Source organism: Protopterus annectens, chromosome 7.part0, assembly GCF_019279795.1.
Source record: "Protopterus annectens isolate FY-2018-M chromosome 7.part0, PAN1.0, whole genome shotgun sequence".
Taxonomy (NCBI): domain Eukaryota; kingdom Metazoa; phylum Chordata; order Ceratodontiformes; family Protopteridae; genus Protopterus; species Protopterus annectens.
In genome coordinates, this window is record NC_056739.1 from 1,687,727,806 (window position 1) to 1,687,750,097 (window position 22,292).

The 22,292-nt window shown below is 39.6% G+C and overlaps 1 protein-coding gene across 1 annotated transcript in view; it reads right to left on the bottom strand.

Annotated features, from left to right (window-relative positions):
* Positions 1–800: 800 nt before the first annotated feature.
* The window catches only part of TICRR (TOPBP1 interacting checkpoint and replication regulator), a 3,405,639-nt gene continuing 3,384,147 nt past the window's right edge, over positions 801–22,292 (bottom strand). Inside the window, exon 24 of the mRNA XM_044078205.1 lies at positions 801–1,428. Coding sequence (XP_043934140.1) covers positions 1,277–1,428 — 152 coding nt within the window. The 3' untranslated portion in view covers positions 801–1,276. The remainder of the gene's footprint in view (positions 1,429–22,292) is intronic.

Consider the following 22,292-nt stretch of genomic DNA (forward strand, 5'->3'; position numbering starts at 1 on the left):
CTAAAAGGAGGTAGTTTAGACAGCATAGATGATGCAAAAGATTGGAAGACTACACAGGACTGAATATTCATCATGACACTGAAAGCATGAATTCAAAGGTCCTCCTGAAGTAAGATGCGTGTCACACCCTGGAAAATTAATTCTGATTGGAGCCTTTAGAAGGAAGGTTCTGCACTGCTCAGAGGCCCTCACGCTATGGTGATGGTTAACACAAGTAGGCTACTTGTATGAATTCTAATTATCAGCACTATCCCTCCTTCACATTCATTTGGCACTCCGTTAACTTCCAGGATCATTCAGGGATGCAATTGTAGCAAAGATGTGAGATGAAGTATCCTCATCACTTCTACACCAAGACATTTAAGTCCGCAGGCAGATTCAAAACTGAGCCGCACAAGACTCTCTAGATTTCATGCAACTTTTCTACGTTAGGGACTTAATTGTAACTCATTAGTCTCTACCGGTTCTGTATGCTGCAGTATACCCTCAGGGGCCTCAGGTTATCTTCAGAGGAAGACAAGCCTTCAGATACATCCCTTTTCAGTCAAAGGATTGAGGGAGAGCTGCAAAGCACAGCAAAAGCTAGTTTGGACCTGCTTTGGGCTCATTGCAGGTAATGGATACCACTGATTTCTCCTTTCAAGTACTTGAGGATAGGCTAAACTACTGAAGTGTTTCACAGCAAACATTGTCCCAATTTCCAAAAAGAGAAAATAAAGTCACATGACAGCTCCCCTAATGTCTCTTCCAACTAAGGTTACTGTCATTGCAGATAGCATCTGATAATCTACACATAGCAATAAAATAATAAGAGTTTATTTGGCTATATAACTGTACAAAATTCTATACAATTTGGTTTGGGATAACGTGACACCTTAATATGTACATTTCATTATTCTTGAATTCATTTATACATCACATACTAAACTATCACTGTGCGCTTAATTACATACATGTATCCCAAAACAATTGAAATAAAATCCAGACTATGGAAAGTATTTCAAAACTGTTTGACTGTACATTGCAACACTTAAAATTTACAAGACATGAACTACAACAGTAAAATTATTATAATTATGTTACAAGATAAGCTTCAGTCCTATATTTTACCTGAAGACTGTGCATTTCTTAAATAAACAATTTTAGTTTAATGGTTAAAAATATTTTGGAATTATCTGATGAAATAAAAAAATCCATTTAAGTAGCTTCATCCATTTCATAAAAGACATGCCTAAAATGTATGTTGTTGACCAGTACAGATTATGATGCTATCCCTTCAGCAGTGATATTTTTCATCAAGCAGCTTTTTTCTTGAGTATGTCCTGCTGACAGTGCGCCGTAGTGGGTAGACCCTAAACGGAGACTGTTTTTGCTCTGTTTCTGACAATTCTGTCCACTTGAGTTGCACCACTTCAGGATCATCAGTATCTGTAAAAAGATGAAACAGCTGTAAGTAATAAGAAAGCCTCAAACATTTTCTGAAATTAACTGTGCAATATCCTAATGCGGGGCTTAAAGAGGACTAAAAATTACATATTTGACATTTTTTCGAGACAACCCTTTGAAAACTGTACCAGTTTTAAGTATTAAAAAATGTTCAGATTCCTAAATTATTTGGTCTAAAAAGTCTTGACAAAGTACATTTCTAAACTGCTATCATTAAGCTTGCTTCACTAACTTTTACCAGTGAAAAGAGTCAAAAACTATACTGATGCAGTGTCATATCAGACAGCAATGGATTTGGTGCAATCCAGCACAGAGTACCACATCACTATTATGTCCTAGTGCTATGCTAGTGCCACTGGCATAAACGCTACAGACCTAAAGAAGGCAACCCATGTGTTCTTCTTTTTGGCCCAACCCCACTGCAATTAACATGCTGCCCTTGTTTTAAGTCTCATTAGTTACCCTTACTTGTTCTACACATCTCAACTGTACAGATTTTTGCAGAATGTCCAGATTTTCTCTTTATATTTTTGGTCCGTTTCTCAGTAAAATTGTGATTTTCTGGCAAATGATTGGAGGACTGAAGAAAGAAAATAATGACATACATTTCAGAATCAGACTTTATACCCATCATAAAATTCATGCTAATGCAAATCCTATTTTATCAACTAAGTTTATAAGAGCATTATTTAAAAATTGCCCCCCCCCCCGTTATTTATGACTCTGTCCAGATTTCTTGCTCTCAGAGGTTGAGAGGTATGACTTATTCTTTTAATATCTTATTACAGTGTTTTATATAAAACACTCAAATAAATGAACTTGAATGCGAATGTTTTAAGTAGTCACAACATGGAGAGGTGTTAAAGGGATATGTGCCATCCACCTTGGGGCACAAGACACTTGGGGGACTCCTACATGATGATGATCATTTGAGTCAGTGACATATGCCCTCAATTACCAATTATGCAAATGAGTAATTCATTAAAGCATGCCCTTACAACAGAATCACCTTTGAGGGGTAGAGGATGAAAAGATAACTGGTGACCAGGCAGTTGCATGATTAAGAAGGAAAATAAACTCCTGTCCCACTAATGTCAAAATACTTATTTAATACAATGTTGTAAACGCAAAGCATACTGCTATAAATACTAGCCAACTGTCACCAAGACACCACCTGTGGCTATGAGCAGCTTCTCTCTGCTGCAAAACTACTCCTGAAAATGAAAGGCGGTTCTTTTGACATCAAATATCTTTGTGTATTTAAGCTACAAATGGACATAATAGCAATGTGGTCAATTAAATAGTAACTCACAACTGCATTTAGCAAGAAACACTTGCTGGCTTAATGTAGCAAATTCCATGCTAGAAGCCAGGTAATTCACATCCTGTGTGTTAAGTTCGACTGACACTTGATCAGGGAGGAAAGTTATGCATACTCCTCTTAAGAATTTCCACCTCCTTTTTAACTCTTCAGGCACTCAAAAACTATAGTACCTAAAAATTCATAACATGACAACTGCACTGGCCAATGAATGAAATGGGGAAGACACTACTGATAAGTTAGAAAAGGCTAACAAACTCGCAACAGAATCCCATGTAAAATCAGAAAGGACTGCTCATGTCACATTTGTAAAGCTATGCACTGAATAAGACTACACATTGAATTCCTGCAAGCTCTATAACATAGTTAACAAAACATGCTAATGACACAAAATCAACCCTTCTAACCAAATCAATAAACCTCTTTCTTAGTGAAGGAAGGCAAAACCACTAAGACCATTGTACAACAATCATCATATAACAAACAATATCTTGAAGATATCTCTACAGAAAATGACAAAAGCATATGTAAAACTTTAAAAAGCTACTTATTAAGTGCATCTAAGAGCCTTTCACAACCCAGGAGATAGACAAGGGGTAACAAAACTATCACGGAGGAATTATTTCCTTTTGCATGAAGCAGCAGGTTTCACTATTTGGGAAGGCAAATGCTAGTTCTCCACATTCTATAACACGATGTATGACCATTTGGAATTAAAATCTGCGCAACCGATGCAGCAAAGTCAAGTGAGATGGCTGAAACCAAGCAAGGATAGCAGGGGATCTAAGCAAGGACCAAGCTGCTGTCAGCAACTTGGCTGTAGCTTCATGCACCTGTGGTCAGCAAAGGAAAAAAAAAGCCTGTTTAGAAAGTCTGTCTCAAAAAATAGTAGATACTTGTTTATGTGCATTCGCTTGCATGGTGGACAGAAGAGACAATGAGATGAAGACAAATATATACTCATTGCAAAACAAAATTATTCATAAATGCCATATACTGGTATGTGACCACATCAAAGACCTCATGTGGAGGATGCAGATCATCAAGGGCAGAAGCTGATCCTGTAAGTGGTAACAGAAACCTATGGGATGCAACTTAAAAAGGACATCACTGCCTAAAGATAAAATTTACCAAAAAAAAGTTCAAATACAAGAGTTACTCAGCGCACACTCCTCTTCACAATGGTGATATTGTTAGACAGACCATTTACATTTAACACAGAAATAATGTACACATTCACTTATTATGCAAACAAGTATTAATATCTCTGCAACTATAGAAGACAGTTCTCAACTATCAGTGTGACTTCTGCTGGAGGAGATGTGCTCTTCATTTGACTTCAAATTAGATTTGTAGATGGCATTCCATTTTTGAAGAATATGCATAATTATGAACACTGCATATCTGAAAATCTAATGGACAAACACAAATATCTGCCATGCAGTGCTGGTTAGACACCAACTATCACTGTAAAGTTTTTTAGGTATTGTATATACTTTCAGTTGATATCATGGACTCCCATGTAAAAACCCTCTGGCTGAAGTTATTAATGTAATTATGAATGCATGCCATATACTCAATATTTTCAAAAAAATATATAATTTTTGAGTTTCCAAACACCCGACTCATCCAATGAACCATTTATGACCTCTGGTGGCTGGGCATGTAAAATACTGAATCACAATCTGTCCAAGAGCAATACGCCAGACAGCTGCTTTCAGTGATAAATAAAAGCTTAGATAATGCTGCAAAAGTTAACATCATGAAATACAATTTAAACTTGTCACATAATTACTGACATACGCCATACCCTCATACTATTTCATGAAAAAACTCAATTTTTGTGTTAACAAGTACCCCACTGAGCTGAAGAGCCATCCATGACTTCTCTAGTGACTTGGTATGTGAAATACTGAATCATAATACGTCCAAGTGCATTATGTCAGAGATATGTACAGAAATATAATTATGCTAATATGCATATCTTATTACTTTACAAGTTTGAATAGCTGGTGAATGGTAGTATGCAGACAGCTGCTATGAGTGAAAACTCATGCAGCATTATGACAGCTTTCATTTGATACCATGAAATAAATGTAATCACCCTATCATTCACATTACTAATACAATTACTGACATATGCCAGATACTTACAACATTGCCAAGAAAAAAATTTTTGTGTTACCAACTACCCAACTCATCTGATGTGCCATTCATATCCTCTCTAGTGACTTGATATGTAAAATATTGAATCACAATATGTCTTAAGTGCAACATGCCAGATACATGTACAGAAGTACAATTATGCTAATATGCATAGCTTATCACTAAAGTTTGAATATCTGCCAAATGGTAGTATTAATGCAGCACATCCACATATACAAGCACACTTCTTTATAGCTTCCATACCTGCCAAAATGTACTTCATTTGAGAAAAAAGTAATCATCAGTTATTTGCCAACACTGATGAGAACTAACCCATAAAGTGCAACAATCCTGACTGATTATGAGACTAATGTAGTAACAGTACATTCTCAGTGCAGATTATGCCATAGAGTAAATGCATGCTGAAAGTATAATTTCATGTTCTGTGACCAACAGAACTAGGCAAAAAGAACAAAATCATTGCTGGTCAGAAGCAAAAAGCACTGGCATTACATAAAAATTATTAATTTCAGAGGAAACGGAAATGCAGCACTTTCTAGAGAACCAAGTTTTTTGCCAGTACTAAGGAAAAACTAATTCAAAGAGCAACAATCCTGACTGACTGTAGGCTTAATGAGTGACCAGTACATTCTCAATGCAGATTGCGATGTACAGTAAATGTATGCTGCAAGTACAACTACAGTTTCTGTATCCAACACATCTAGGCAATATAAATAAATAATAATAATTGGAAGTAAGAAAAAAAACCCGTCAATATGTGAAAATTATTCATTACAGAGGAAATGGAAATGCAACACTTTGTAGAGAACCAAGTTATTTGTTAACAAGGTCAACTAACCCATAAAGTCCAAAAATAACAATTGACTGTAAGCCTAATGGAATGGTCAGTACATTCTCAATGCAGACTGTGACTTACAGTAAATGATGCTGAAAGTATAATTTCTTGTTCTGTGGCCAACACTGGTGGGCAAAAATCATTGGTGTTCAGAAAAAAATCAAAGACCTGTTAAGAGTACAGGCAGTTACCACACCCAGACATCAAGCCTTCAGCCTTCACAGAGACCACAGCTCCTCATACAGCACCGCCCTTAACCTACACAGAGACCACCGTTCCACAGAGACTACTGCCAAAGTACACAAACATACACGTTTCCATAACACCTCAAGTTTACAATGAGTTGGTTACTTTGACATATCTTTATGTTTTCCTATATCTACCCACATACAGCTTACACATCTACACATACATCTATATTACTATCTAAATATATATATATATATATATATATATATATATATATATATATATACCACCTTATCTAGATAGTTACATACATTGTAAATAAATATCTATATATGTATACGCAGAACCCATGGTAAATGTCACAACCCACAATGACTAGGGTGACATAGCAAGTTTACTGCCTGATAAATTAACTATAATTTTACCCCCCCAAACTACCCTGTGTGAAATCCCTTCTAGCATATCCCCTCAAACTATTAACAGGAAGCAGGTCCTGGAGGTACTTGCTAAGGCCAAAAATACTGCTTCAGTGGGCCCCGATAGCATCAATGGTTGCCTCATAAACAGCCTAAGACATGACCTAGCAAGATCACTTGAGGCAGATCTACAGCCTCAAAACAGGTTACGTGCCAGGTGAATGGAGGGCTGCAGTGGTTATCTCTCTTCATAAGGGTGGACCATCAACTGCTCCTGGGAAATACAGACCCAGTCTGACAAGTGTAATATGCAAAGCCATGGAACAAATTATCACGGAAATGACCTATCCTAGATTGGCTTTGTTAAGACAAGGTCTTGCCTACTTAACCTGGTACACACACACACACACACACACACACACACACATGACCAGTATCTAAATTAAGTCACATTTTCACCTTGCACATTCCAACTAACAATGTTTTCAAACAATTATGTCATCACTGTAGCAGTTAAGTAGAGTTGGAAAAGAAACGGGGGAATAGCAAAAAGAGTAAAAAATACTTAATTTATATATTCCAAACACTGAAATAGCTTTGGAAATTAAGTGAAAACATGACTACTTAGAACAAGGTCTGATTGCAGATTTTTTTGAATATCATGCAACACCAACAATAAAATTATCAGCTATAATTACAGAAGAGAGCTTCATATTGCAGGACTGTAAAAAAACACAGGTTGAACAACACATTTAGAAAACTAACAAATGAAATTACTCGAATTCTTCACTCTTCCTTAATCACCTAAACAGCTGCCATTGTTTACATTATGCATATATACTTACATATACAGATAAACATGCATCCATCCATTCATGGATAAATATATAAACAAAAATGCCAAAAAATGCATCACCATCCCCTTTGGGGAGAGGGACATCCCCACATTTCACATCAATAACGTCCTAAGCACGCAATCAGTTGTGAGGGATTGGGGCACCCAGGTTCATAGCAACCAGCTTTTGACCACCATCTTGCTTCAGTTGTACGGAAAGCTTTCTACATGGCCCAGCTCATAAGTAAGGGCATCGCATCCACGGACAAGGAGGTCATAACATCCCTGTATTCTTCCCTTATAAGGTCAATTATTGAGTACACTGCCCCCTTTGGCATGTACCTCGCAAAGTACATGCAGCAGCTGAAGAGACCACAGAGGTTCCTCACCAGAAGAATCTAGGGCCTCAAACATCTACCTTACACAGATAGGCTAAAAGCCATGTCCCTCTACTCAGTTTCAAGCAGACTCCTCAGAGGTGACCGCTGTCTGGCATACAAAGCAATCTCAGACTCTGCCTTGATGGAACTGCTGCATATCCGCAAGTCAAGCTCCACTTGAGTAACCTGCACGCACAATCTCAACCTGGTCTATGACATCAATAAGACTTGTTGGCAGGACAGATGTGTCCCAGAGACTCCCCCAGGTCTATGACATCAATAAGACTTGTTGGCAGGACAGATGTGTCCCAGAGACTCCCCCATCTGTGGAACAGACTCCCTCTCTCCATGTTAAGCAGAGAACCTCATTACCCCTTTTCAGTGGAACCTGGATAAGTGGATGGGAAACAGAAGAAATAGCCAGGGAATTGTTATGGCTAGGCTTGTATAGGCCCTAGGGCCGATAGCCTAGTACCAACCTATGAACACCCCTGGGATTCCACCTGTGTCCCTGCTGGACAGGGGCTTTGGGTGCTGACTTGTCTCAACATGGGCTAAACTCTTGTCTAGGCTTATAAGGGCCTCAGGGCCGATAGCCTAGTAACTTCCTATGGAAATTGCACACTTACATACACACATGTAAGTAATCAGAACACAGTTTACTGGCCTACCTATTTACTTTTCCCACTTTTTGTAAGAGGCAATCTGTACCTTCCCATAACCTCACTTTATCCAACTGACATCAGCTGTTCAGTCTGTAATTAACTGCAGTTTACTACTTCAGTGAAAAAAGAATACATAATCGCAGAATAATGCTAAGGCAAAGTCACTTCAGTACAATAATGTGTGCCTAGTGCATTTACGTCTTTCATATAACCTGTCTCTGCTTGCTGCTACTACAAAAGAACAGACAATTCTGCAAAATATATTTGTTAAAAAAAATGGATGACCCGTGGTCGTATACATTTCAAAATAAACAAAGAGAAACTCAGCTCCACAGTTGAGATACCCAAATGCTTCAGAGATCAACACGCTTAACTTTGTAAAATAAAATGCTTCTAGTATTTTCAGTGCGCCCCAGTTTTTTTTTTTTTTTAATACAGCTCCATAGCACTGACCCAGTAGAAAACAACCTGCAACTCTGTTAAAAAAAAATATTACACACTCATCAGTTATCACTTTCTTTTCTCATGCTCAGGTTTTACCATGGCACTTATCGGCATTACAAACAGAAACTTTCACTACAATCTGCAGAAACATAAGTACATTTCACACACTGAGAAGCTGCTTGTGTGGGGGGAGCCAAAGGCTTTGGAAAACTGACTGGCTATCACATCCCTTGCATGATGTAGGCCCATACAGATAAGAGTACTACTGTAGCACTGCTTTATGATAAACATTTATGTTGATCCTAGGATAAGGGAATCATGTCAACCACCCGGCAATGTCAACACAGGTCTTTAGATGATTGTCACTGTTGAAGTGACATCTCTTCCTTTAGATCAAGAGTGTCCAACCCGCGGCCCTCAGAGCTCTTCCATGCGGCCCACGACCCTTAAATTGAAATTTCATTGAAATGTAACTTTTTTTCCGTGTGTTTACACGTCCGCGTACTTCAGCTGTTCTGCGCATGCGCCAACTTACTTTTTTCACATTTTTTTCAAGCCAGCGTCTTTCCGCTGGTATGCGCATGCGCCAAAACACCGTTCGGTCATTTTTTATATTTGCGGTAAAGCTGAAGGAAGGAGCAAGATCGTGGGAAGAGAGAGAGAGGATTTATTTTATTTCACAGTACACACTGACTACACTACAACATCTCCAGCAGTAAAAGGTAAGTTAAGTAATTTTCTTCTTGGTTAAAGGATGCAGTTTCACTTTCTACTGCAATTTGAGTTTATTCATGCAATGCAGACAGCCTACAAAGATCTCAGAAATGTGCAGCATCCTAACCCTAACGTATCACAAATGATAAATGCTCTTTATTTAAACCACATAGTTGCTGCAATCACGCCATTCGGTTATTTAGTTTTAACTGGCTCTTTGTTGCATTCACATGTATTTAGTTTTAACTGGCTCTTGCTACATTCAGTTTATTGAGGTGTTGCTGCACTCACTTTATTATGCATTTATTTAGTTTGGTTCAACCGTTTCTGCATTCCCTGCTACATTTATTTTAACTGGCAGTCTGGCTCTTGTGGTGCATTCAGTTGAACGTACGTGTGTGCGTGTGTGTGTGTGTGAAAACAACTGTACTACTACTGCATTCTCATTTATTAACTGGCTGTCTGGCTATGGTGCATTCAGTTTAATGTAACTATGTGTGTGTAAGCAACTGTTAACAAATATAACCATTGCTGCATTCACATTTACTAACTGGCTCTGGTGCAAGTTTGTTCCGTGCAAAGCTTTGCTCTTTCAACCATACTCCATGGCAGTTCAGTGTCTCAGTTTTAATTGCTGCTCTGATGCATGTTCGTTTCATGCAAAGCTCTGTTCTTTCAACCATTTGTATCCACTCCACGGCAGTTCAGCTGCTGTATTTATGTTAACTGGCAATTGCATTCACATTTATTAACTAGCTCTGGTGCAAGTTCATTCCGTGAACTGTTGTATCCACAGCAGTTCAACCATTTTAGTTTTAAGCAGCTTTGCATACATTCAGTGTTTTATTCATTCTAATTGCATCATGTGTGCGTTTTACTCATTCATCCTAATTGTGTGTTTTATTCATTCATCCTAGCAGTTCAACCATTTTAGTTTTAAGCGGCTTTGCATAGTGTGCGTTTATTCATTCATCCTAATTTTGTGTGTGTTTTATTCATTCATCCTAGCAGTTCAACCGTTTTAGTTTTAAGCGGCTTTGCACAGTGTGTGTGTGTGTGTGTGTGTGTGTGTGTGTGTGTGTGTGTGTGTGTGTGTGTGTGTGTAATGCCCCAGGTAGGTATACCTGGCAAGTAAGGTTACTCAGGCTCAAACCCTGTATCTTGGGTACAATAGGCAAGAGCCTGGGTTCTCTACCCATACCACCACTTCTGATTGAAGGAGTTATAGCTCTCAACTGTACAAATTTTCACAGAATGTCTGAAATTTTTGGCTCATACTTTCAGTCTGTTCCTCTTAAAATTTGGATGGTGCAGTGAGTGTTGTTGCCTCACAGCAAGAGGTTCTCTGGTTTGATTCTCAGCTGAAGTGACTTGTGTGTGGAGTCAGCATCTCCTCCCTGTATTTATGCAAGTTTCCTCTGGGTGCTCCAGTTTCCTCCCACAATACAAAGACATAAGTCTGGACTTGGCATTTTCCGAGTAAACAAATTTTAAATAAAAATCAAATGAAATATATGGTTTTCTGGCAAAACGGTGAGAATTGAATTCACTAATAATGACAGCCATTTATATTTCAGTCTTCTATCTTTCAGGAAACACATGGTAACACAATATTTTATTCTAGCCACTTTCTATGATTATACAAGCAATGTTTAAATGTGTCTCCGGTTTTGGGCCTTTGTCCCCCCTCAATAAACTTTGTTTATTTCTTGTGCTGCACAGTTCTTCAGGGAAAGAGAAGTTTAGTGCTGCTTAAGCAAAGTCTACTTGCATTGTTAGTAGCACCATAGGTAGTATTGCTCGCTTTTGCTGCAGAAGGCTGTGGGTTCTACTCCCACAGTATTGTAGATAGATTGCTGATACTGTACTGTGCTGTACTTTTAAAGGGGGTGGATGCTGCAGTCCTGAGAATGTCCTCCTTTGGCGGAGATACCTAGTAACTTGCCATCCATTCCCTATTGAAATATTACTAGCTTATCAGTTTTTTAATGTAACATAGGCAATTTATTCTTCAAGGGCAACAGGCACTTCACTTGTAAATTAAACGAAATATAAATTGTTTGCTAGCAGCAAGCAACCTCTTCATTAGTTACAGATCTCTTTAATGTGGAATTATTTATGACTTTTACTTCTGCAGAGATTGTGCATATTTAATGATATTGGTGGATTGTGAAAGTTTGAGTAGATTTTTATGATGGAAATGTTCTGAACTGGGCAGTTTTGTCGTCACTGGTTCATGCATTTTGTTTTATCGCTTACTTGAAAAATGTTCAAAACAATAAATTTAAAACTTGTTCTAACAAATGTTCTGTATTACATAACAAATATAATTTAATACAGTCAGGAAGGAGCATCAAAGAACGCATGCATGTTTCGTGGGCAAGGGGCCTATGATTTGAAAACAGCCCAAAGGTAATCTTTATCTGCCACTGGCCAGATGCATTTTTTTGGATGTGGGTTTCAATGCTGTTTCAATGAATGTGAGTTTCAAGGGCAGGGCAGAGAAGTTTTATTGCCAAGTCTTCATTGTGAGGCTATATTGCTTTGTTTAGTCATGGATGTCTAGTAATGTTTGTGATATAAAATGTAAAATAAAATCCAAATCATTGCAGAAGTAAAGGAGTATGCACATTAGTGTTTATGGTAAATGGGGCGAAATAGACAAATAATTTATTCATTGTTCAAATTCACCTACAATACAGCCAGTGGGTCGACTTTGTATTAGTCTGCATATACCTGTGATCTGTTGCTCTTCAGTTTACGACGCGTCGTTAGAGACTTTTTTTTTTTTTGCTCTTCAGTTTATGTGAGACACCTTTTTTTTTTTTTTTTTTTTTTTGGTCCTCACTTGCCGTTTGCCCCCAGACCATGTCTGTTGACTCAATGCGGCCCTTGCAACTGAAAAGGTTGGACACCCCTGCTTTAGATGAAACTGTCTCTGAATTTAATCATATTTTTCTCACTACCCTTAATTCATGTCTCCGTTAGTACTAACCTTACACCATAGTTATCTTAAAAAAAAAAAATGATAGTCATCAGAAAGAAAGCTTGGAAGGACTGGTCTAGAAGCTAATCTCAAACTAATCTAACATACTATAAGCATAATAGGAAAAAAACTAAACAAATATAAGAACTGACAAGAAGTCATACTACTCCTCATTTCAAAACCCTACTAGTGTGTCCAGGGCATCAATTAAACTTTCTAATTACAGGACAATCAAGCCAACCTATCCCACTGACTCCTAACCTGAGTGCGAGCTTTGTTTGTTAATCAATTCAATAACTACTTCATCCATTTAAACTCGTTATTGCTAACAAGCACCAATAATTCCTTCATCCAAGTTCATCCTCAATTAACTGAAGGGGAACCAGGCAAGAAATTTTAGTTTACCCACAAAGTCATTGTTAGGCCTCAAAAAGTAGATAATGCTATTGGAAAACAACAGCAGAGAGAACAAGTGGTCTTCGATGAAACTTAGGATTTATTAAAACTTCTCTATGTATAGATTACATTCTTACTGACTTTCAGATTCTGCATTTCATTTCAACTAGGCAATGAAATGCACTATTAGCAGATGTAATGTACAACTCAGAAAATACAGTCCTCTAGAACCAGCTAAGAAATGTTATGGCTGCATGTAGAGACTCACATGTGCATATGCAGGAAACTATTGGACAGACCGCTCCTGGAACATTGAAATTCTCAGTAAAAATCGGCATCAACTTGTAGTTCTGACTATCTCTGATGAGCTTGCAAAAGAATCCAGCAAAAGTAGGCACTTAAGTTAGGGAAAATAACACTTCTGTCAGAAGACGGATACATAAAGAGTCCCAAAAAGGAAGAAAATTGTGGGAGATGAAAGTCAAACAAAATGGTGCATTACTAATCTCTTTCTCTCTCTCGTACACATACACAAACTAATGCTGCATACCTACAATGTTTGATTCTAACAAAATTAATGATTTACCTGCAATCATCCTCTGATCATTAGCAGCTTCTTTATACTGGTCGTCATTTTGCTCAATAATTCTGGACAAAGCCAACAAATCAGGGATGGACAAATGCTCAAAAATCAGAAAGAAATTAAAATTAATCTAATTCAGTATGGTTAGCCAAACAAAGGCTTGCGTCAACTTGCATCTTTTTGAAAAATAAATTATAAACTATATTAATTAAAAAAAAAAAAAAAAAAAAGAAAGAAAGAAACCGTGAAACAGGCTACACACAAAGTACAACTGAACTCAAGTGAATGATTCAGTTTGGCTCTATCCATTGCTGCATAAAAGTCTCACAATCTAGAAAGTCCTTCAGTGATGTTAGACATCCACGTAGCCCCGAATAGACTTGCTTGCAACACACACACACACACAGGATTGCTAGAAATGCAAGAATATATACATATATATATATATATATATATATGTCTACTGCTCTACATTGAAAAATACACTTCAAAATAGAGCAGTAGACCCTACACTTCCGCGAAAGTCCACTTAAACGAAAGTGCACTTTCGCTGAAGTCTAGTTCCCCGGGCTACCCAAAAAAAAAACCAAAACACTAAAACATGTTTCTGCAGGGGGGGCAAGCCCCTCCTGCACCCCCACATGTGAGGGGCTGTGCCCCCCCACACTCCCCCTACTTAAATATACTAACTCCAAGATCGCACTACAGCAGGGAAAAGGGAATATTCCCATTCTGCACTGTAGTGCGACTGCCGAAGTCAATGTTCAGAGCTTCACTACTTCGAACAAGTGGACTTGGTGAAGTGGGGTTCGAAGTAGTGAAACTTTGAACATATTGACAGATCATATATATATATATATATATATATATATATATATATATATATATATGTATACACGCACACATATATATATATATACATACATATATACATATATATATATATATATATATACACACACACACACACATAGATATATTACATATATATATATATATATATATATATATATATATACACACACACACACACACACATATATATATATATATATATATATATATATATATATATATATATATATATATATATATATATATGACAGACACGCGGATGCTGGTTGAAGGTAACCTAAATTTTTTTTTTCAGTGACAATATTTTTTTTATACAATTAAGTATGCAAAATCAGAGAACCTAGTGATCGTGACTGTGCTCGTTTAACTGAACAAATGAGGGAGAAGTGCTTGTGTTTTTGAAGACAGGGCTATGAATAAGGGCTATGGGCTTGATAGGGACACTATTGTTTTTGACAGTGCCATAGGTCTGAGTTGTAGGATGCTGTGCTGAGAAAGAATCTTGTGGATTTGAAAGCTTCCCATCATTAGTGTTTTGCAATCGGGCTCCTAGCTTTTTCTTTTATTAGTCTTAGGAATACAGGAATAGTTCTATAAGCATGAAAGAATTAAGGTTTTACAAATGGTGGATTCCGAGATGGTGCCTGACTGAGCAACATATCGATTAGATCTATCACAATGTGAAAATTGATTCAGCAAAAAAGCTGATAAGCGCTAATGTATTTTGGAATAATTTGATTACTGGCCAGCAAGTACAAAGTCTGGATGTAAAATAAACTGGATAATTTAACAGAACGATCAGAGAATAAGGAGAGAATAATCTCACAGCCAATCAGCAGGAAGCAGACCACTCTGTACCCCTGGTGTGGGAGGACAGCTTTCAACAATCTACAAGGCAAAATAAAGCAGAAGCATTCAGAAGTCTCCAAAAAAGTGTCATTAGAATAGATAAAGTCAAATTATAGAAGGCTGGGAAAGAGAGAAAATGCTACATAACCATTCAGATGAACTGACTGATTTGCAGAAGTTGGAATTTACTATAAGGGAAAGAATGACAGAACATGAGCCTTCCCAAGCAGGAGGAACCTCTTCCAAAAAATATATACAAGACAGATCACAGAGAGAAAATCTGTTGTATTTTATTACCGAAATACCACAGGCAACAAACTATCAATTTCATGAGGACATAAATAAGAAAATGGACTTTTGTTCCTCTGCAAGAACTATTAACAGAGAGCACATTGCTTATATACCACAAATCCTGCCATCAGAAAAGTCAAAATCTATTCGGGCAAAGATACAAATGTACCAGCCCCTGAGTAAAACGCATCAGAAGGGAAAGGTGCTAAAAATTCATGATCCTCAGAGTTAAAAAAACAAACAAAAAAAAAAAAAAAACACACATTCTTTAACAAGCAATAAATAAGCAAATGCATCCCAGTAACACTGGGCATAGATTTTTTTTTTTATGAGCACATCAAAGATATATGTGGAAATAGAGCAAGTGGTGGAGATAAATATCGATCAAGAGAAAATAAACCAGCAAGCTTAAAGAAATTACTCACCTCTCCCTTCCACCTACAAATGAGGCAAAGGAGAGACTATGTGAGAGAAAAGTACAGTTTTGTACCTACCATAAATGTAGATGTTCGAAGATCCACATTGCTGCAGTCCTTACACTTGGGTAGTCCGCTGTCCCTCGGTCGGCCCGAATATCAAAGTATAAGGCTGACGTCGGTCAAGGCGCATTTGACTGACATCAGGACGTCAGGGTACAAATGCGCATGACCGACGTCATATCCTCAGTCTTTTCTTGCCCCAGACGTCAGAAGACCCTAAAAAATAAAGGTCAAAACCAAAAGACAGCAAACAACCAACCACCCGTGCACTAATCATATGTACAATATATACAATATACACAATATTTACAACCCAACCCACACAACCACCTCTAACTACAGAGGGGAAGGAGGGAGGGTAAATTGGACTGCAGCAATGTGGATCTTCGAACATCTACATTTATGGTAGGTACAAAACTGTACTATGTTCTTCATCTCACATTGCTGCAGTCCTTACACTTGGGTAGAATCCCAAAGCAGAGGTAAGGGAGGATGGCCAAACTATAAGGAAGCAGGAGCTGCCAAAATGCCCTGCAAAACAGCAGTGGCAAAACCAGCCCTGGATTTAGAGTAAAGTGGTAGGTGATAATGCCTAGAGAAAGTATGCACTGAACTCCAAAGTAGCTGCCTCCAAAATATCCTTGGTTGCCACCCCCCTCAAAAAAGCTGTCGAAGTGGCAGTAGCCCTAGTGGAATGAGGCCTAATCCCCACTGGAATCTCTTTGCCATGATGGGAATAACAGAAAGTAATGCAAAACCCAATCCACTTAGAAATAGTTTGTTTTGACACAGGCTTGCCCTGAGAACTCAAAGCAAAAGAAACAAATAACTGCTGAGACTGCCTGAACCCTTTAGTTCTGTCCAAATAATAGCGCAACTGCCTGTGTACATCTAAAGTGTGCAAAATCTTTTCCCCTTTATTTTGGGGATTTGCATAAAAAGTAGGCAAATGAATAGTTTGGTTTAAAGCCACACTAGAAACCACTTTAGGCATAAAGGAAGGATTAGTACGTAAAGATACCCTATCCTTATGGAAGATTAAGAAAGGCTCAACCGCCATAAGGGCCTGCAATTCAGAAACCCTTCTTGCAGAGGTAATGGCCAAAAAAAAGGCAGTCTTCCATGATAAATATTTCAACTCAGCAGTAGCTGCAGGCTCAAAAGGTTGTAGAGTGAGTTTCTCCAACACAAAATTGAGATCCCAAGCAGGAGTAGGAGCTCTACGTGGGGGTCTTATATTCTTTGCCCCTCTAAGAAATTGCTTGAACAAAGGATGAGAAAACAATGGTGGGTCACAGTCATAGTGAGCTGAAATTGCTGCAGCATGAACCTTAATAGAAGAGAAGGACAAACCTTTGTCCAGTAACTCAGTAAGATATTGAAGAGCCACACTTAAATTAGGCTCAGAAACATCAAAATCCTTTGCTGCACTCCAAAATAAAAATCTCTTCCATTTATCTGCGTACACTTTCCTTGTACTAGGCCTTCTAGCTTCCAAAATCACATTCAAAACTTGTTGTGGAAGTTGAGACCCTCTATGGTTCAAAACAGAATATGCCAGGCTGTTAGGTGAAGAGAGTGAAGTTTGACATTGAGCAAATGACTGTCCTCCTGGGACAATAGGTGTGGAATCGAAGGCAAAGGCCATGGAGGCTTCCGTACCAGACTTCTCAGTAATGGGTACCAGTGCTGTCGAGGCCAATCTGGAGCTATTAAAATCATCCTTGGCTTGTCCTGTCTGACCTTTAGAAGTACCTTTGGGAGGAGAGGCAGAGGTGGAAAGGCATACACATGAAGATTGCTCCAATTGAAAGAAAGAGCATCCACTCTCCAAGCTGTGGGATGAAACCTTTTCGTGCAAAACTTTGGCAGCTGATGGTTTAGTGGAGAAGCGAACAGATCTATGTCTGGAGTTCCCCAGGACACTGTCAATTTCTGAAATACATGAGGATCCAATTTCCACTCGTGGGGATCCATAATTCTTCTGCTCAACACATCTGCTAAGGAGTTCTGTGCTCCTGGCAGAAACCCTGCCTGAAGATTGAGCTGTAAACTGAGAGCAGTCTCCCACAGAATCATTGCTTGCCTGCATAGAGGATAAGAATGTGTTCCCCCTTGCTTGTTGATGTACCACATGACAGTTGTGTTGTCTGTTAGAATCAACACCTGCCCTGGAAGAAGTAAATCCTTGAAAGCTATTAGATGTTGTAGTCTGGCAGGCCACTTGTCTTGTATCCACTTTCCATTTAGATGAGCTCCCCAAGCTTTGTCTGAGGCATCTGTCGTTAAAATCTGACTCGCCTCTGGCCGGGTCACAGAGAGTCCCTTGTTTAGGTGACATTCCTGAGCCCACCACAAAAATTCCTTTTGAATGCAAGGTATTATTTGAATGACAGTGTCCAGATCCTGGCAGTGCTGTGTCCATACATTTTTGAGATACCATTGCAGCTTCCTCATATGCAGTTTGGCATTGGGAAGCACCAGAATACAAGATGCCATGAACCCTAAGGCTTGAAGGACTGTCCTTGCAGTCAGCCCGGACTGAAGAGATAGTTGATGGAAGTAAAGGGAAAGATTCTTTTGTTTGTCCGGGGTCAAAAAGGCCATCTGGGATGCTGTATTCAGTCTTACACCCAGAAAGCACATGTCCTGAGAGGGTACTAGACTGGACTATTTCGTTCACAGAATACCCCAGGCATCTTAGCACTGCTATCACATATTCCAAATGATGAAGAAGCTCGTCCCTTCCTTGAGCCAGAATCAGGCAATCGTCCAAATAAGGATAGATCTGTATTCCTTTTAGCCTGAAGAAAGCTATCACTGGAGCCAGAACTTTCGTGAACACTCTGGGCGCAGTAGATAAGCCAAAGGGCAATGCAGAGAACTGATAGTGAGAAGTCCCAGCTCGAAAACGCAGATACTTCCTGCAACTTAGTCTGATAGGAACATGATGGTAAGCCTCCTTGAGATCCAGAGTCACCATCCAGTGATCTTTGCCCAGCAGAGGTAAAAGCTGTTGTAACGTCAACATTTTGAACTTGGGAATGTCCAGATAAGTGTTGAGGATAGATAAATCCAAAATTGGTCTCCACGTGTTCCCCTTCTTTGGTACTAGGAACAGGCGAGAATAAAATCCTAGGCCCACTTCTGGCATAGGGACCGGCTGTATGGCCCCTATTTGGAGTAACAGAGAAATTTGCTTGTGAGCCTCTATTCTTTGTTGAGGAGGAACGTCTGGCATGCCTTTGAAAGGAGGCAAGGTATGGAAATAAAACCTGTAACCGTGGTGTATGATATCCAATACCCATCTGTCTTGGGTAATTAAACTCCAATTTTCTTTGAAAAGTGCCAACCTTCCTCCCAAAGGTGCTGCCAGGCGAGAAGGCTCTGGCAGCTGAAAAGGTAGGTCATTGGGTCTGTTTACGAAAGGATTGACCCCTGCCCTCACCCGAAGACTGTGCAGGAGAACTCCCTGTTCTAGGCCTGAAAGAGCCCTGAGCTCTGCCCCTGCCACGTCTAGATCTACCCCTAGACTGGGAATCATAAGAAGGATACGTCCACCCCTTAGTAGGCCAATTTCTACTAAACTTTGGAGGCCGAACCTGCAAAAAATCTTTAACAGTCTGCATAGACTTAGCCTTGTCTTCCATTTTCTTTAAAACTGCCTCAACAGGAGAACCAAACAACACATCAGATTGTAAAGGAGCATCTAAAATCCTTGTTTTAACATGGTCAGATAAATTTTGATCCCTCAGCCAGGCGTGCCTGCGAAGAACTGACCCAGTGGCAGCCACCCTAGACGAGGCCTGTACAGCATCAAAACCACATTGCAAAGAATGCTTACCCACCTGTTCAGAAACATGTACTAAATCTTGTAACTCTTTACAATCAATACCTTCCGCCAGAGCATCAACCTTAGACTTCAATTGTGAAAGGAGATAGTTTTGATATTTCAACATGTGAAACTGGCAATTCAAAGCCCTCATAGCTAGAGTGGAAGAAGTATAAACTTTCTTTCCCCATCTATCCAAGGCCCTGGCCTCTTTATCTGCAGGAACCGGATTCTTGACAACAGAAGCTTTAACACCTTTAGGCCCCTGGCTAACAGTTTCTGGGTCTACCCTAGGACTCTTAAAAAGATACTTATGAGCTTCAGGCACCCTGTAATATCTATCCGGTTTAACAGGAGCAGGAGGCAGAGAATCAGGATTAAGAGAAGCCTCTGTAAAAACATCTTCCACTACATCCAAAACAGGAGGTATAGCCAAAGGCCTATGCTGGGGTAAAAACAAAATTCCCTAAGCCTTTTCCTGGAATCAGAGAAGTCCTGACCTTCCCACTTAAAATGCTCCCTCATGGAATGAAGAGTTTCTGAAAAAGAAAAATCCTCAGGAGGAGAAGCAGAAGGAGTAGAATCATCCACATCAGAATCAGAATAAGGAGAGTACTCCTGCAAGTCTTCAGCCGAAGACTCGGAACATCGAAGCCTGCTCAAAACTCCTAGCTCAGGCTCCACCCTAGGTCTCTTATCAGGAGGGGCAAAGAACCCTAATCAAAGTAATCAAATCTTCTGCCATTTTAAGCATATGCTTCTTGGGCACAGTTCCTGAAGAACTAGGGGTGACACCAACTGAAGCTAAACCTGGCCTGCCTCTGGGAGAAGCCTTGGGAACAGAAGGAGAGGGCCTAACCACCCTAGGCAGGGAGGGGAGTATAGTAACCTGAGAAGCCCCATCACCCTGACCTGCCTCCTGAGAGGCCACATCCTGCAATAACAAAGTCTCTCCCTGGGATCCCAAAGAAACCTCCGGTGGAACCACCGGCTCCACCGACACCTCTAAAGAACCGGCGTCCGGTACAGACGGTTCTTCTAGCCTAGGCTTAACTGCTTTGTCCTTGCGCTTCTTCGAAGAAGCGGGCGTCGGAGCATCCGACGGCATTTTATAATTGCACCGCTTCCTGAAGACTAACCTGGCACAATCTAATCTCCTCTTTATAGTGCGCTTATTGAACCTAGCACAAGAGCGACACCCAACAACGTCGTGCTCAGGCCCTAAACAAGGAATACACAAAGTATGATAGTCTCTATGCGGTATCTGTTTCCCACAAGAAATACAGTTATTCACTTTTTCTGACATCCGGTAAACCACTGAGGCAAGAAAAAACTAAAATATTCTAGCGGGTACTTAGCCAACTTTGATTCGGTCTGAAACTCCGAAATCGAAAAATTTCAGAACGCCAACCGGCACTTGCAATACTGCTTCTGCATCGGACCATGCGGCAAAAAAGACTGAGGATATGACGTCGGTCATGCGCATTTGTACCCTGACGTCCTGATGTCAGTCAAATGCGCCTTGACCGACGTCAGCCTTATACTTTGATATTCGGGCCGACCGAGGGACAGCGGACTACCCAAGTGTAAGGACTGCAGCAATGTGAGATGAAGAACATCCTTTCTCTCTGTTTAAAGGAAAAGGAATTGACTAAAAGAAAAATGAGAAACTTGGATTTGAACCACAAGCTGGCAATAAGAGAGTTAAGATCATAAGATGGAAGATTGAAAAAAAAAGTTTTAAAGAGAAAATTAGAACTGTAAAGTATCAATGTTGTTAATTATGGCTAAGTACCATAGCTCGTGAACTGTTTAGGCATGAGAAACACAAGGAGGCTTGAACTATTAGAAAGTACAGTTGCGTAAGAACTTACCATAACAACAGATGTCCTACTGATACTGTTGCAGCACTCTTAACAGATGGGTTGTAGCTTGCTGACATCAGGCCGTGGCACCAAAGCTTTTCTTCCTAGGACGTTTGTGTGGATGACGATCTCAGCTTGTAGGTGTCGGGGTCTAAAGTCGGATGTACATATGAGATCCTCAAACTATCTCCAAGCCAACAGCAGCCTGAAAAAACTGCAGAAGGAGAGAGAGGCATAGTTTGAAAAGGGTAGCCAAGTTCCCTCTCAGAAGGGCTGTAAAATCCTGGGATATTCAGTGCGTGTCTGTGCATGGAAGGCACAGTGTATGTGCCAATAAGGAGAAAAAGAGAAGGGAGAAAAGGTGGGAGGGAAGGAATACTGCAACAGTTATCAGTAGGACATAGACTAGTTGTGTAAAATCTTATCATAATCATAGATGTCCTTCTCCTCTTCCATGCTGCAGTATTCTCACATGCGGGGATCCACTGCCTCAGGTGTCCCGAACATCTCCGGCTCATTTACCAAAGCTTAAGGCTAGTTGCTGTCTGTTATGTGGGATGTCACAAGCTGGGCCATAAACCATGGGCATAAATGTGAGGTCCGCACGCACAGAACTCAGAACTGACTGATCAGTCGGACAATAGTCTAAGGAAAAGGAAAGGATGCCATCCAGACAGGAAAAAAGTCCTCTGGGGGTAGGAGGGAGGGAATGAATACTGCAACATGGAAGAGGAGGACATCTATG